Source organism: Leptosomus discolor, chromosome 1 (genome assembly GCF_034619465.1).
Source record: "Leptosomus discolor isolate bLepDis1 chromosome 1, bLepDis1.hap2, whole genome shotgun sequence".
In the NCBI taxonomy this organism is placed as follows: domain Eukaryota; kingdom Metazoa; phylum Chordata; class Aves; order Leptosomiformes; family Leptosomidae; genus Leptosomus; species Leptosomus discolor.
In genome coordinates, this window is record NC_141391.1 from 1,266,505 (window position 1) to 1,281,184 (window position 14,680).

Sequence of the window (14,680 nt, forward strand, 5' to 3'; positions counted from 1 at the left end):
CTTTTTATCCCAAGTCCTCTTCAGGCTGATAAAATCTTGCACAACCTTTTGAGATTAAAAAAAAATCCCCTTATAAATTATCACTCAAGAAGAGAGAGTATGCTTAGTGCTGTTCAAAACCAACAGAGGTTTCGTACGCACACGTGAAAGAAATGACCGTTTCATTAATTTATCACTCTCTGAGGCTCAAAAAGACAGGTTTTTTTCTTCATCAGGTGTTGTTTGAAACTAGAGAAGATCCCACAAGTATGAAACAGTTGTTTAGGAAGGAGAAGTTCAAAGTTAGCCAGCAGGAAAGGGGTAAGAGAGCAGAGAGAGACAAGAAGTTATTTTCAGGCTAGGTGAGGAGCCCCCAGCTGACGCACAAGAGACGGCATTAGCAGGTATTTTAGCAGGCGAAGTGGTACAAGTTGCGTTACGGAAGGGAGACAATTTTAACACCAGCGTTCGGTCCAGACTGGAGTGAAATCAAGCGATACTGGGAAGCAAACCAAAGCGACACCGAGAGTAAGATTTTTATGCCGTTAGACTACACTGCCCTCACGGGAGAGGCAATAATACCAACTTGCGCTAACATCCCAGCCGAGGGTTTAATTGAAAATGAGGCAAAAATGGGGTTCAGCTCGGTATTTTGTTCAGCTAAGCTCCTTTTCGTCAAAATTGAATCTGGCCTTTATTCTTATTCATCCTCTTACCACAGGAGAGCTGAGGGTAGCGGATCCAAGCGCTGTGAAAGGGATGATTTGCAACGGCAGCAGCAAGTGAGGGAAAGGAAGACACCCCCCCCACCCACCCCCCCCAAACACGCACAGTGCCACCACAGGGCTCTGAGCTACATCCAATGGTTCAGGTGACTCCTGGGCCACTTTCGGCCTCTCTTTCAACAAGCTGTCACCCAGCCAAGAAGCCTGCAGGGCTTCAACTTGTCCCTACAGCACGCCTGAAGGCACAGGTTAATGGACATCGAAAGGGGAGCAGAGGGGAGGTAGCACCCTGTGCTGCTCACAGTGACCCAAAAAACCCCATGAGGCTTTTACAACCCAGTATAAGATGTCAAGGTGTTTCAGCTCAAAGCCAGAAACACACATTTCCATGAAGTTCACCTGCTGGAGTGGGAAAGAGCCCCCAAGCCCCTGTTAATGGTATTTTAAAAGTAAAAGGAACTGTTAGACAAGCTGTCGAGCAGCCCAGAAGAGGAGGTCAGTTAGAAGCACGTGCTTGGCTCCGGCACGAAGAGGGAGGAAGGCAAAGCTGCCAACCAAGCAAAGGACAAGTGCAGCTCCCTTCACCCATCCCCTCGGTTCAAATATTATGTTGGCTGTGGCCTGCTTTTATTGAGGTGCCTTCATCTTTCTTCCTTACTGTTTGACCTCTTTAACTACCCACGTTAAACCACTCCACTAAGTCACTGCAAAGCCTAAAGAGGACAAATACATGGATTCATTCAGGCACCTCCAATCCTGAAGATAACATTTGACCTCCGTTTTTTCCCAGCTTATTGGAGTCAGCGGTTTTGTACAGCTTCTTCCACAGCTTCCAGCTGAGTCTTAACAGCTGCAAATCTGAGCAGACCCATTTGACATTCCTCTCCCCTATAAAACATCTCATAACAAATTTTTAATGCTCCCATTGGTCTTGCTCCTACTCAGCATCTCATTTTCATTAAGAAAGAATGCAGACTTCTTTTCAGTTGCTTGATAACCTTCTGTATTATCCCAAGTGTGTTTTCAGTTTTTAATCTATTTATCAAAAGCACTTGACCAGAAAAAAATGAATGCAAACTCTGTGGCTGCTCCTAGGGGCATACTAAAAAAGGAATGAATTGTTATTGGATCAGCGTGGTTATATTAGTTATTCACAAAGCAGTATTGTATCCAAGCAGACCTCACCCTTGCTTAAAGGTCCAAAAATAAACCATGTAAAAATAGGGTAATAAAAAGAGTTGGGGAAAAAGCTAGAGCTGTGATCTGGGTGGATAACAAAAATACGGGCAAAAGCAAGAGACAAGATCTAGAGGCAAAATTTAAGTCTCCCGGGGAAGAAGCCGAAAACAGGGACTCCTAAGCTGGAGAAGACCAGAGAGAGAGGTGGAGGTGCACAGGGTGACTACCCGGCCGAGAGGACAGTGCAAGGAGAAAGGTTTCAACCCGTCAGGCCCCGGAATGCTTCCTGGATCAACGGAGCCCGTACGGCGTGCGTGCCAGCTAGAGACCAAGCTGCTGGCTCTTAAGGCGGCTGTGGAGGAACTCACAAGCAGAGGAGCAGTAGGAACTGACTGGCATGGAGGAGCACAGGCTTCAGGAGGTCTTCAAGGATCACCTGAGAAGTGGTGTATCCTCCTCAGGTGAAGACAGGCTGGAGGGGTACATCCAGAAAGAAATGAAAAACCAGCTGCCGTTTAAATAGGCGCAAAGAGAGGAGCCAAAACGAGAGATTTACCTGCTACAGACATCAAACTGAAAGTGTGAGAGGGCAGGGGACCCGAAGGGTCCGCTCCTAACCTGATTTACTAAGTGAAGCACTTGCTTAAGTGTTTCCAGGACTGGACTTTGGTGGTGGCAAGATGTCCAGTGACTCATTTTAACCTCCTCCAAAAAAAGAGGGAAACCAAAACTGCTCCGCATGGCCAAGGAATGAAGGAAGAGCCAAGAAACCTGAGCTAAACATAGATGGACATTCTGCTGTTCTCTCAGGGTTTGGATTACAGTGAAAGCAGTGTTTAGCGCTAAAAATTCAATCAGTAAACCAGCAGAAAGCACTAGACGACTCCAACCAGCTTAGAGGCTAGAAATGCGGCTTCTTAAATTAACAAATTTAGTCTGGAGCCACATGTCGCTTCCCCATTTTTGTCTGAAGCGCTGCTGCAGGTGCAGAAGTTGCCTGATGACAGGGACGAACACACAGAGCTTGCGTTCTCTCATTCATGCGGTTATACCCGGGTGCCACTGCCGCACGTACAGCTCTAAAAGCAAAGAAGCAGCCGGCTCTCCAGCCTCAAAGCTCGTTTTTGTAGCTGAAGACTAAAAAAGTTCACTTCAACAAAGGCAAAACATTCACTGCATGCAAATCACCGCCGCAAAACACACCCCAAAATCACAGCCCTTTCTTCTAAAGACATGAAAATTAGAGGGCGATGTTATCAGCTAACCCTATCACCGACACTTCCAGGGAGGAGGAAGGGATAGGCATGACATTTTTCACACACCTCGTGGCCAACACAGCAGTTGTAAGGAAACGGTGAGTCAAGTTTGGTGCTCGTTTTAGTCTGTTATTGTAGAACCAATTTAATTTGAGTTTAGCCAAGAGTGAGCAAGGCCGGGCTTGCGTTTCAGCAAATGTTCAATGTTACAAACAGGACACTTACCGTCTTTAAAAATAAAGATTATTTGCATTCATGGTTTCTTTTTTTTTTTCCACTCAGAAGAATAAAAAAGGACCTACATCCACTATTAATAGGTCACGTAAACCTCTGGTACATACGTGATGATAAAGTGAAAACCAACCCAACCTACTATCGCTGCTTTATATAACCAAATTCTGCTTTTTCATCTCATAAATGAACATCTCACAGTGGTGAGGGCTGGGGCTGCAGAAGGATAAGGAACACCCCACCAGGCAGGGAATAAAGAACGTAATTACACTTAAACTCATCACAAGAAAGATGGTTCTGGGATATCTGAACAGAGCAAGGGGATCCTGGGACTTCCCGGCGTCATCTGGGCTGAGAAACAGTCCCACCACGACTGCGTGGTTTTTACTGCAGACGTGTTCTACAGCAGCTTTCTTAATTCCCAACAAATTTTGAAGCTCTTCTCTGACATCTGGTGTAGCTGAAACTCTCCTTACCGAAAGCACCCATGAAAGGAACAGCTGCACAGCCGCCTCTACGGAATAATTCATCCAGTTGTTTTTTAGAGGGCTGTTCATTTTTAATTCTGGTTCAGTAATTATCTTGGGGGATCACTGACCCTTCCCTGGAAACCTCCTCTGCAGCATACTGCGCACACAGACTGCTACCCAAACACCGTACAGGCTGCAGCCCTGTTCTTTCCCATCGCTGGGTTTTGGGGTTTGGTTGTGTTTGGAAAGATTAGAATCTTACAAATACTGGGTTTTGTTAGATGTCAGGGATTAATACAGCTTTGCCTGATGGTTTTGTATTAAGCACTTTCGTTATACAGCAGAGATCAGAAGCCACGAATGTTTTTTTATAATCAAAGTCTTATTTATTTTCAAAAGTTTTCAATCTTCTCACTGATACCAGTTTTAAAACGAGAGTGCAGTGTATTTTTGTCCGTGTGCTTCCATTCTCACCCTCAGAATTATTCTCATTGCCCTCAGCCGTCACAGCAGCTCCATTCACACCCAACTTTTCCAAAAACCTACACTGCATCCTATCGTCACCAGAAATACAGAAAAACAGCTCTCATTAAGTGGCCCAAGGGGAAAAAAGAGGCCCTTTTGATCCAACTGTGACCCAGACAAGCTGATGGAACAGACCTTCCCCGCGCAACATCAACAAAGATCTACGTCTTCAGTGGCCGCTTCTTCCAAGCACTCCTCTGCTCCCTGCCCTCGCTGCTGGACGTTATTCCGAGCTTTGCTCAAACACTGGCTCCTGACGGGAAAGAAAAGGCGGCTACCGGCACGCTGCCTAAACTGAAACGACATCCACGCGCCAGTGAGCCCGTTTCTGCTCATCACCCTTAAAGTAACGCAGAAACAACGTTCAAATGCAACCCGAGAGAAGAGAACCGGTCACTCGAGGGTGCAGACGCGCCCTTTTCCTCAAGCCACCCTTTCCACACCAACCTCAAACACGAACATCACACCTCTGACTATTCTAACCACGACTGGGCCGGGGGGGAAGTAAGTTTTAGTCGTGTCGGGCAACGCACAACTCGTGCCAAGCGACACCGGGCACGGACAGGCTCCCACGTGTTGCTACTGAACATTTCTTTACCTGCACGGCTGTGTTTCTCCTCAGCAGGAATTCCTAACCCTTTACACCTTGATAAAATTAAATCAACACTTTTTTTTTTTTAAAAAATATATTTAGCTTTAAAAAAAGTTATCATTAAAACCAGTCACTCTGCTCTGGTATGAAAAGCACAGGCTAAACAAAGAAAAAGTCTCACGTTCTCTGAACTCGCAAGTTTGGGCTTACTTAGGTGAGGGATTATTTTTGTACTAGCAGTCTGTATTTCACAAACTTGCTTGTATTTAAATATTTATATCCCACAAAATATTTATATTCAACAATTATAAAAATATAATGTTATTCAGAAAACAAAGGCATTTTAAAATATTTAAACGTATTTAATACTAAATAAGTTTTAAATATATTTTAAATATTTAAATAAACTCGATAGTAAGCGCTGAAATGTGTAAATACCTCTGCCTGCATGCACAGCAACCTGCTAACAGTGAAGTCGGACAAAGCTGAGCCTCTGACTGAGTTCTGTTTCACACAGTAATTTCTATTCACGTTCGAACCCCCCAGCACTGGCAGGGCTGAGGAATCCAGCCTTGCCACGAGCAAGAATTAAGTTTTTTCCTAAGTACAGCTTGTGTAGCTGATGTCATGTAGCTCAACATAAGCTGCTCAGAAATTCAAGGCGTTCTTCTGCGTATGACAGCGCAGTGAAATTCATCCTTATTCTCACCGCCCGGCCGTAAGGCTCCAACATCCAAGGAGCAACCGCAACGCTTTCCACTGACCCTACAGAGATCGTGGTTTTCGGCAAATTACAGCCAGAAAAAACTATTTTTGCCATGTCAGGAGCTGCCCCCCAGATCAGATCTGGCTACGGTCCTCACCGGCGTGCTCCGAGAAGAGGACAGCAGCGGGGACGTACAGGGGAAACGACAGTCCCGGGCGACAGGCAGACAAAAACCAGGAAAAAGCCCTCGAAAGTTTAGTGTCAGCTTTTCGTGCCACGACCCCCTGCTCGATGGACGTGCCCTTTGTCTCCTGGCTCGTTTTCTCACACGATAACACGCGGCTGAGGGAAAGAGAACCTTTTCCAAGCAGGAAACAGAGAAAAGCTGGCGAATTTCCTGCACATCTTGCCCTGTTCTTACGGCCAGGGCTTATCTGCGAAGGACGGGGACGGTACGTGTTCAGGGCCAGGGATTTCTGCAGGCTTCAGCAGCCTCGCTCACCTCGTGGGAGGACGTTGGGGGATTAAACTGTCACCACACCGAACCCAGCAGCAGCCTCCGTGTAAGGGCAGCACGTGCTGACTGGTTTTTCTCGTGAGGCTCAAGGTATTGCGAAAAACTCCCTTGTTTTTTCCACCTTGCTGCCTGTAAAGGCCCAATCCGTTTGGTGAAGTCACTTACTGAAAGGATTAAAGCTGGCTGGGAATTTATCAATGATTTCTTACTGGGTGCTTTAAAAACAAATCACTTCCTAAGGGAAAATGGTTTGTTTCAAAAAATTTGAAAAACTTTCTTTTTTTTTTTTAAATACGAACTTCTGTCAGTCGAAATTAATGGAGACACTGAAACAACCGAAATAATTTAGTACCATGAACAAATGTATGAAGCTGAGCTCAGAACAATTTTTTTAGACAATGGAAAATAGCTGATCAATGTGAAGTATTTCATAGTAGGCTTTTCTTTGTGGATGGACACTCAACAGTCTGCGTTTCAGCCAGTGTTAGTGCGATGTTGGGGAAACAAAAATCCCGAAAATGGACGGAAAACCATTTCGTATCTCCCCTCCTTAGGAGCGGTCTCCTTTGGAGGCTCCGACTGTGGATGTTGAGAGTAATTTGGAAGTAAATCGAGCAGCGGGTTGTGCACCCGACCAGAGGAGCGCATGGCAATCCATTCTGCGTCACTCTTTGGCGACAGCTCTCCCCTCCTAAATCGAATTTTTGAGATGGACCACATAAAACTAGAATTTACAAAAGCGTTCAGAGTTTTCCTCACAGGTGAGCTGCACATCCATGTGGTTTGTAACACTCTTCTGGCCTCCAACCCTCAACATTTCATTCCAGTCACACTTAAGTGCTCCAAACTTGGACTCCAGCCACAGCGGATTAGGTATTTAGTTCGAAGAGAGGCCGTCATTTGTTCTTGGCAAAGTTTAATACCCAACATTTGATTAGATGTATCAATCACTCTGCTTATATTTCTTCCAGTGTTAGTCTTCGGTGTGAAAATTATCATGCGTAACCCACAAAAGCTAAAAGCCAACTGATAACCCCTGCAAATCATCTACACAGAGACCATGTGGCAAAAGAATGCTTGGTAATTGTTCTTCAATTAAATGTTCTTCGATCAATTAGAAAACGTACCATTTCTGACAAATTCAAAAGCCCAAAAGCCCTCATTCTCTTGATTAAAAATGGTGACTGTGTAACCTGCAACTGCCCAGGCAGGGTCCTGTCAGCCGAGCACGGATCGGAAAGAAGCCTGCAAAGCTTCTTTACTCCTGTGACAACCAGCGACAGGAGGAGCAGCGAGAAGCTCCAAAACCGCCGTGCGAGGAAGGGATGCGGCAACCGCACGGCCCCCGTGGGGCAGCCAAGGGAGGAGGTGGCTTCAGACCTGAACGACCCCTTGGCCACCCCCGTAGGAAGCCCCTGAAGTCAAGCAGCACCAGCAGCGCACGGGCGCACCAGCGCCACGCCAAGGAATCACGTCCCGCTGAATGTCGAAGGGCTTAAGGCGAGCGAGTTGCAGTTGTGTTTTACCCGGGAACAGCCCTCTGGAAAAGGCACAGAGCTGAGTTAGTCGTAGGACTGCATTTCATCGCTGCGCACTGCGAGCCTCTGGGTGTTACACCCGCTTCCCCGCTCCCTTCAGAGGAGGACCCGGCGACACACGTCGCTACCCGGAGCCGTGAAACGTTAATTGACGCCCCCCGAAGATTAAAATACCAATTGCAAGCGCTGCGCAAGTGCAAAAGATCAGGGTGAAGCTGATCCCCACAAATAACACAGCCAAGTTGCTTTTTCCTTCTTTAACTTAAATCTACTGTGGGCAAAGCTTTTTTTCTTTGTGGGTTTTTTTCGGTGTTTTTTTGTTTTATAGATATACTATGCATTCTGTTGCCACCTCTCCCTGAGTGCAAACCCAGCACGGCGAGCCACATGCAAGCTGCGAAGGACACAAACGCCACGGGCTGATGGTAAAGGCCACCGTGTACCTCTGCTATCGTCATTCTCATGGCACTGACAGGTGAGGGCTCAATGTCCACCAGCTGAACCGCGTTAAAACTCTGGAGGCAGAGATTGCACAGGGACGAGAACACACAGCAGCAAAGGTTAGAAAGGCTGTTAGAGACAGTTAGAGACAGTTAGAAAGGTTCTGCTCATTGTCTTAAGAACAACCTAAAACTTCAGGGAAATAACTGACTCTGTAGGAAAGGAGCTGGAAAAAGAATATCAAGATCACAGCTTGTTAAAATGAAGGACAAAGGAAACTGTGTTCCAGATGTTAGTAGGGCTGGAAAACCCAGTCTTAAATATCTATTAACAAGGCTCTGGAATTTAATTACCTGAACTGGAGATCAAGACTCTGCTGTCCAAGTCAGTTTACTAACGAATTCAAGCAATATAAAGGTGCACACGGTCAACTTCTTTAAAGACCCAGACTTATTTTAAACTGTTATTTCTTAAAACAACATTAGTAATGTTGGTAGGACACCAACAACCCCCTTGTATTAACCTGCTGTTTGGAAAGGGAATGACATACTACAATTTACTCAATGTTCCTGTCATTCATGATTGCTTTGGAAGCAACTCATGCGCCAAAATAACGTTTTCGGAGGTTATTTTGGAATGGAATGTTTTAACAGTATTCTTTCTAGATCAGCACCTTCTTCTATGTATCCATAGGTATTCCCTGAGGGATTTAGAGACACACGGACCCTTTATTTGGCACAGCGTCACGCGTGCTGTGACCCCGGACTAGCGAATATTAGACCCTCACCAGCGTGATAAGAAGCTACCACCACGCAGTAAGGATTAGACTGAAAGCAGGGCAACACCAGGCTGCTAGTCACAATCTGGAAGCAAAAGCCAGATTCTGCTCTTCTGAGGATGACGTCGAGCCTGTTTGAGGCCTTTGTTACACCCTCCCCCCCCCCCGCCACTGCAAGCAGAGCTGGTGGAATCAGGCCACTTTCCCTTTCTTTTCCAAAAATACAGCCTGAGGTTAAACCAGAGCAGGGCACCAGTGAGCGCTATTCTCTTCCCCATTTATAACAACGGCCTTAAAACCAGAGCAAGAACAAAGAAATGAAGGAATTCAGCGGGGTTCTTACAGTGTCACTGTCACTTGGTTGGAACTGGAAGGGCTGCGGTTTGTGAAACACCGAGTTCTCCTGTAAGAAGAGCTGGAGGTTGTAATCCCGCACCACCTGCGGAAATAACACACGCCATGGGCACTCGTTAGTTTGTAAACTTAAACACATTCCACAGCAAAATCAGTGCAGTGTTTCCAGCGGAGATCAAAGCTGCAGCAGAACCCTGGATGCAACCGAAGGGAAGACGGGACCTGACGCTGGGCAGCACTACCCGCAGGTATTCAGAAGTGACTGGCAGGACACACACGGGATGACAAAGACCTAAAATGTATCTGCCATTAACCTACAAACAAAATGCCACAAACGTAAAATGGGGGGAGGGGGAAAAAAGCCAACTAGTGAGTATACAGTATGTGGTGTCACTACCATAAATATTTCTCTCCTCTCGTGGATCATTTCCTACGCACAGTTCTTGCTTAGGCTGAAATGTCTTATTTTTGCACAAATTATTAGTTGCAGGAGCTGAAAAGACTCTTTGGCGTAATGCGTACAAAATCAGTCACAAAATTCATCTCTTTTTATTAAATTGCTTTCAGAGAAAACTCTCAAAGCTTGCATTTTGCTCAACCAAAACTACTTCAGCTACTGAATTTGTTTAATGATACATTTCAGAGAGCGCGACACGCATCCCTAAACAAATCTCTTATGGTGCAGTTTACACACATTTGCAAAGAAAAACTCAGTATGATTGCAGTATGAAAAAATAGTATCACTGGCTGACGAACGCTAGAGAGCATTCACGGCTTCAGCTGATGAAAATGCATAAACAGCAGCACGAAGCCAAGGGTTTAAATGTACAGAAGTCTATAATAAAGATGGTATTTATCCCGAAATAGCAGCAGCATTGTGTGGGACTGAGAACTCCGATTACACTGTATGTACAATGGTAAATACAACATGTTCTCAATGCATCAAAATGTTGATACTTGTGTTACCGAAATACTGAACTGTAAAAAATTAGTCTTCAGTTAAAGAAAGTAAATAGTCCTCCAGGGCCAATAATGCACTCATTTAAAGCAGTAAAGTACATAATTACTGCACCAATTTGAGCAAGGGAACATAAACACGCTCAAACGCGCAGAAAACATACAGAGAAGGCATACAGGGAGTCTGCGTTAGGAATTCCCATAAATAGAAATCCAGAAAACACTAAAGGAGGAATCCCGTGCAGCTTCGGAGGATGTCAGCGCTGACCGTGGCATCGAGATCACTTATGCTCAACAGCTCCAGCCTTCACAGAGTCCGTCAGAGATAGGTGAACACTGGCAGCAGCACACGCCTCTGGGCCACGTCAAATATATGCAACTACTTTAAACCCACTTCAATTAGGAAAAACCCCAAAGCAAAGTTCCCGAGGACGTGAAAACCTGCGCAGTTGTTTTAACGCAATAAGCTTTCGTTGTAGCCCTCCAACTCAGAAGCAACTCAACTCTCCGAGGAAGAAACCCCATCTTCACAACAGTGTTTCCAAAAGATCTTCCCTCAAAGCCACAATATTTAGTCACAAATGAGAACAACTGTGGCCATAACTATGACCTGGAAGCGGGAACTACCGACCCGGCAGCCTCCCCTCTGTGCTGGGGAGATCGTGGAACTGATCCTCCCGGGAGCTGCGCTAAGGCACACGGGGGACAGGGGGTGATCCGAGACAGCCAGCACGGCTTCAGCAAGGGCCAGTCCTGCCTGACCAACACAGTGGCCTTCTACGATGGAGTGACCACATCAGAGGACAAGGGAAGAACCACGGACGCCGTCTGTCTGGGCTTCTGCAAGGCCTTTGACATGGTCCCCGACAACATCCTCCTCTTCAAATTGCAGAGATAAGGATTTGAGGGGTGGACTGGTCGGTGGGTGAGGAATTGGCTGGATGGTCGCATCCAGAGGGTAGTGGTCAACAGCTCCACGTCCAGATGGAGACCGGTGACAAGTGGCGTCCCTCAGGGTTCCATACTGGGACCAGTGCTGTTTAATACCTTCATCAATGACACAGATGGTGACATCGAGTGTCCCCTCAGCAAGTTTGGGGACGACACCAAGCTGTGTGGTGAGGTCGACACGCTGGAGGGAAGGGAGGGCATCCAGAGGGACCTGGACAGGCTGGAGAGGTGGGTCTGTGTGAACCTCATGAGGTTCAACAAGGCCGAGTGCAAGGTCCTGCACGTGGCTCGGGGCAATCCCAAGCACAGGTACAGTCTGGGGGATGGAGAGCAGTGCTGGGGAGAAGGACTTGGGGGTGCTGGTGGGTGAAAAGCTGGACATGAGGCAGCAACGGGCGCTGGCAGCCCAGAAAGCCAACGGCCTCCTGGGCTGCACCCAGAGCAGCGTGGCCAGCAGGGCGAGGGAGGGGATTCTGCCCCTCTGCTCCGCTCTGGTGAGACCCCCCTGCAGGGCTGCGTCCAGCTCTGGGGGCACCAGCACAAGACAGACACGGACCTGCTGGAGCGGGTCCAGAGGAGGCCACGAAGATGCTGAGGGGCTGGAGCAGCTCCCTGTGAGGACAGGCTGGGAGTTGGGGGTGTTCAGCCTGGAGAAGAGAAGGCTCCGGGGAGACCTTGGAGCGGCCTTCAGTGCTGAAAGGGGCTGCAGGAGAGGTGGGGAGGGACTCTGGATCAGGGAGGACAGTGACAGGATGAGGGGTAACGGTTTCACACTGCAAAAGGGGAGATTGAGATGAGATATTGGGAAGAAATTCTTCCCTGTGAGGGTGGTGAGGCACAGGCACGGGTTGCCCAGAGAGGTGGTGGAAGCCCCATCCCTGGGAACACTCAAGGTCAGGCTGGACGGGGCTCTGAGCACCCTGATCCAGCTGAAGGTGTCCCTGCTCCCTGCAGGGGGGCTGGACCAGATGGCCTTGAGAGGTCCCTTCCAGCCCAAACCATTTCTGTGATTCTATGGTAACGTGAGACTCGGGAGAGTGTGCAAGCTCAGCAAACTAACCCCCCGGAGCATTTTGCACAATATATTTGACAATTGTTAGAAAGAAAGAAGAGACTCCCAAGCAACACAGTATTTTCAGGATTAAGCAGCAACTCGTCCAAATAGATTTCCTGTTATTCAGAAATTAAGTCAACATTCTCACACGGTTTCTTTATGAAGTCAGTGTCACCTGACATGATAAAATAGACTTGAAACCAAATGTTAAAATACATACCACATGCAGAAAGAAGGCACAGTCAGAGACGTGCATAAACGAAATGATTTGCCCTAGGTTGGTGAAGCTTCTTACCAGAAACATCACAGAAATGTTATTCAAAACAGCAAATGGAATTTCAAAAAACGTTCCAAAGAAAATCAGCTTTTTTTTTTCCAAAAGAGAAGCGCAAGAAATACAAGTCTTGAGTAAGACTGCTGAAGTGCAAAGGAAGTTAAACTCCGTTTTCATATGCTCAGTGTCAGAGGGCAGTATTTCCTGGACATGCCAGAGGAATGACATGGGTCACCCCGACCCAGCAGTAACAAAACCTCCAAAGCTACAACAAACAATGCTAGGAGAAACTGTGAAAAACCTTCCTTTTATACAGAAACCTTGTTTTTGAGATGTTCCCCCTCAACCTGTGCTAGCGTCAGGCAACTGACAGTCTCCTAAGCCGCTGGACTCAGCACAGCCCTGCCCATGCGAAGCAGCCACCCGTGGCTCTCTGGCACTCGAGAGGCAGGCAGGCACTTTTGGGAAGGAACTTGTCTTGTGCTAAAGCAAATACCATTTAATTCCACCCTGTACAGAGAAATATAGTTCAGCTGGAAACACGAAAGCACTTCTACCGATGATCTAAAGCGTCTTTTCTAAACGTAGCTTGGCAAGCTTGTGATCTTGTACTTAAAACTAACACAGAACAGGCAAAAGAGTAAAAAAACCCCAATAAATATTTAAAATCTTTGCTTTGATGGCAGGCTGGTTTTTATTCCAAGTTTCTAACGAACCTGTTACGTGTTTTAGCACTCAAGCTACTTTTGAAACACAGGCATAGCTTTCGGTATAAAGTTCCTACTCCGGATCCCCCTCTGCTTTCCGAGCTGACCGATTCCTGCAACGTTCCTACTCCAGATCCCCCTCTCCTCTCCGGGCTGACTGATTCCTGCAACCCGGACCTACAGGCGAGGCTGTAAGTTCCACAGAGAGGACGAGCAAAGCCTGTGTCCATGGAATAACCCCCCAATTCACAAGTCTGGCATTTCAGCGCAAGACAGACGTTTTCAGCAGCGATGCAACGCCAACGTTTCTCCTCTGCGCCCTCGACCTGCCAGGAGGAAAGCGGTGCCGATGCGCTGCAAACCCGTCGCAAGGATCCTGTTCAGACCTGACAGCTGTATTTACATTTCTGCTCGCTCCCCGGGCGTTGTACTAACGTAGTAAAGCAGAAACAGAACGCTTTCCCTCCGACACACAGCATGGCGGGGTTACTGGGTGAAAGAAGGCAGCCCTGCGGGCTCCTGGCCCCAGAGGCTGGCTAGCACAAGCTAACACACGCTAGCACACGCTCGGCGCACACCAACGCACGACGAAGGTTTTCCTACGCAAATGGGCTCTGTGGAAATGGCAGTTTCGTCAGCTCCAAGCCCCAGCCAGGCAGCTCTCCAAGAGTTCTGAATACCGAGGATTTCATACAACACCGAGAAATTAATTACAAATACGCAGGCATTATACGGAAGCATATTTAGTTACAAGATTTAAAAAGTGGCATTTTTGGGGGGAAGATAATTTAAGGCGACCTGAAGGATATACACAATCTAAATGATTGAAAGTCCTTTCCCAACAGATGATAAAATGGTATTTCCATTATCTTTGCAGTGGCTGCCAAGTAAATGCAAAGACAAGCTAGCGTGAAGCCAATCTTTAATCCACTCACCTTAGATCTAATAAGTTGGCACGTCTGCAGGTGAATAAGGAACGTGTTAAGTAGGTTTTCTCTACCCAGGTCCCTGCATAAATGAGCTCTGTTTCTGGGCGGGTGGTTAAGGTAAGTGTGCAAAGGAATATTATGACTGCACCAAAGCAGCTCCTTTGAGCTCAAATGGCTTTTTTTTTTTTTTTTTTTTTTTTTTTAACCTGGCAGACGAATTATTTAAATATCAAAATTATCCTGGAAGCAACCACGTATTTCTGATTCTGGCTGCTCGACAAAGCAAACAAGCCCCATCCATGACAAGACTCTAATCCGTTTTCTGTATTTGCCATTCTTAACTCACGGGAGAAAACCCCGTAATGTTTTGGTTTTTAAGCTGACAGTCAATTATTAAGAAACGATCCAGACAGTTTCACAGGGCTTTACTGTGAGGGATGACTAATGCGGTTCCAGGTTACACAGCGCAGAACTCTCAGCTGCAATTTCTCTGTCCAAACACACCGAGTGAGTAAAA

At 46.8% G+C, this 14,680-nt stretch overlaps 1 protein-coding gene across 2 annotated transcripts in view; it reads right to left on the minus strand.

Moving 5' to 3' along the window:
• FCHSD2 (FCH and double SH3 domains 2) overlaps positions 1-14,680 on the minus strand; it is a 164,381-nt gene that overhangs the window by 29,893 nt on the left and 119,808 nt on the right. The window contains exons 10-11 of one of the 2 annotated variants that reach the window (XM_086481590.1): positions 9,281-9,376; positions 8,162-8,233 (exon numbers count right to left, since the gene is read on the minus strand). In XM_086481590.1, the coding sequence (XP_086337716.1) occupies positions 8,162-8,233; positions 9,281-9,376 (168 nt within the window). The remainder of the gene's footprint in view (positions 1-8,161; positions 8,234-9,280; positions 9,377-14,680) is intronic. The other variant, XM_086481591.1, reaches the window with a different exon arrangement.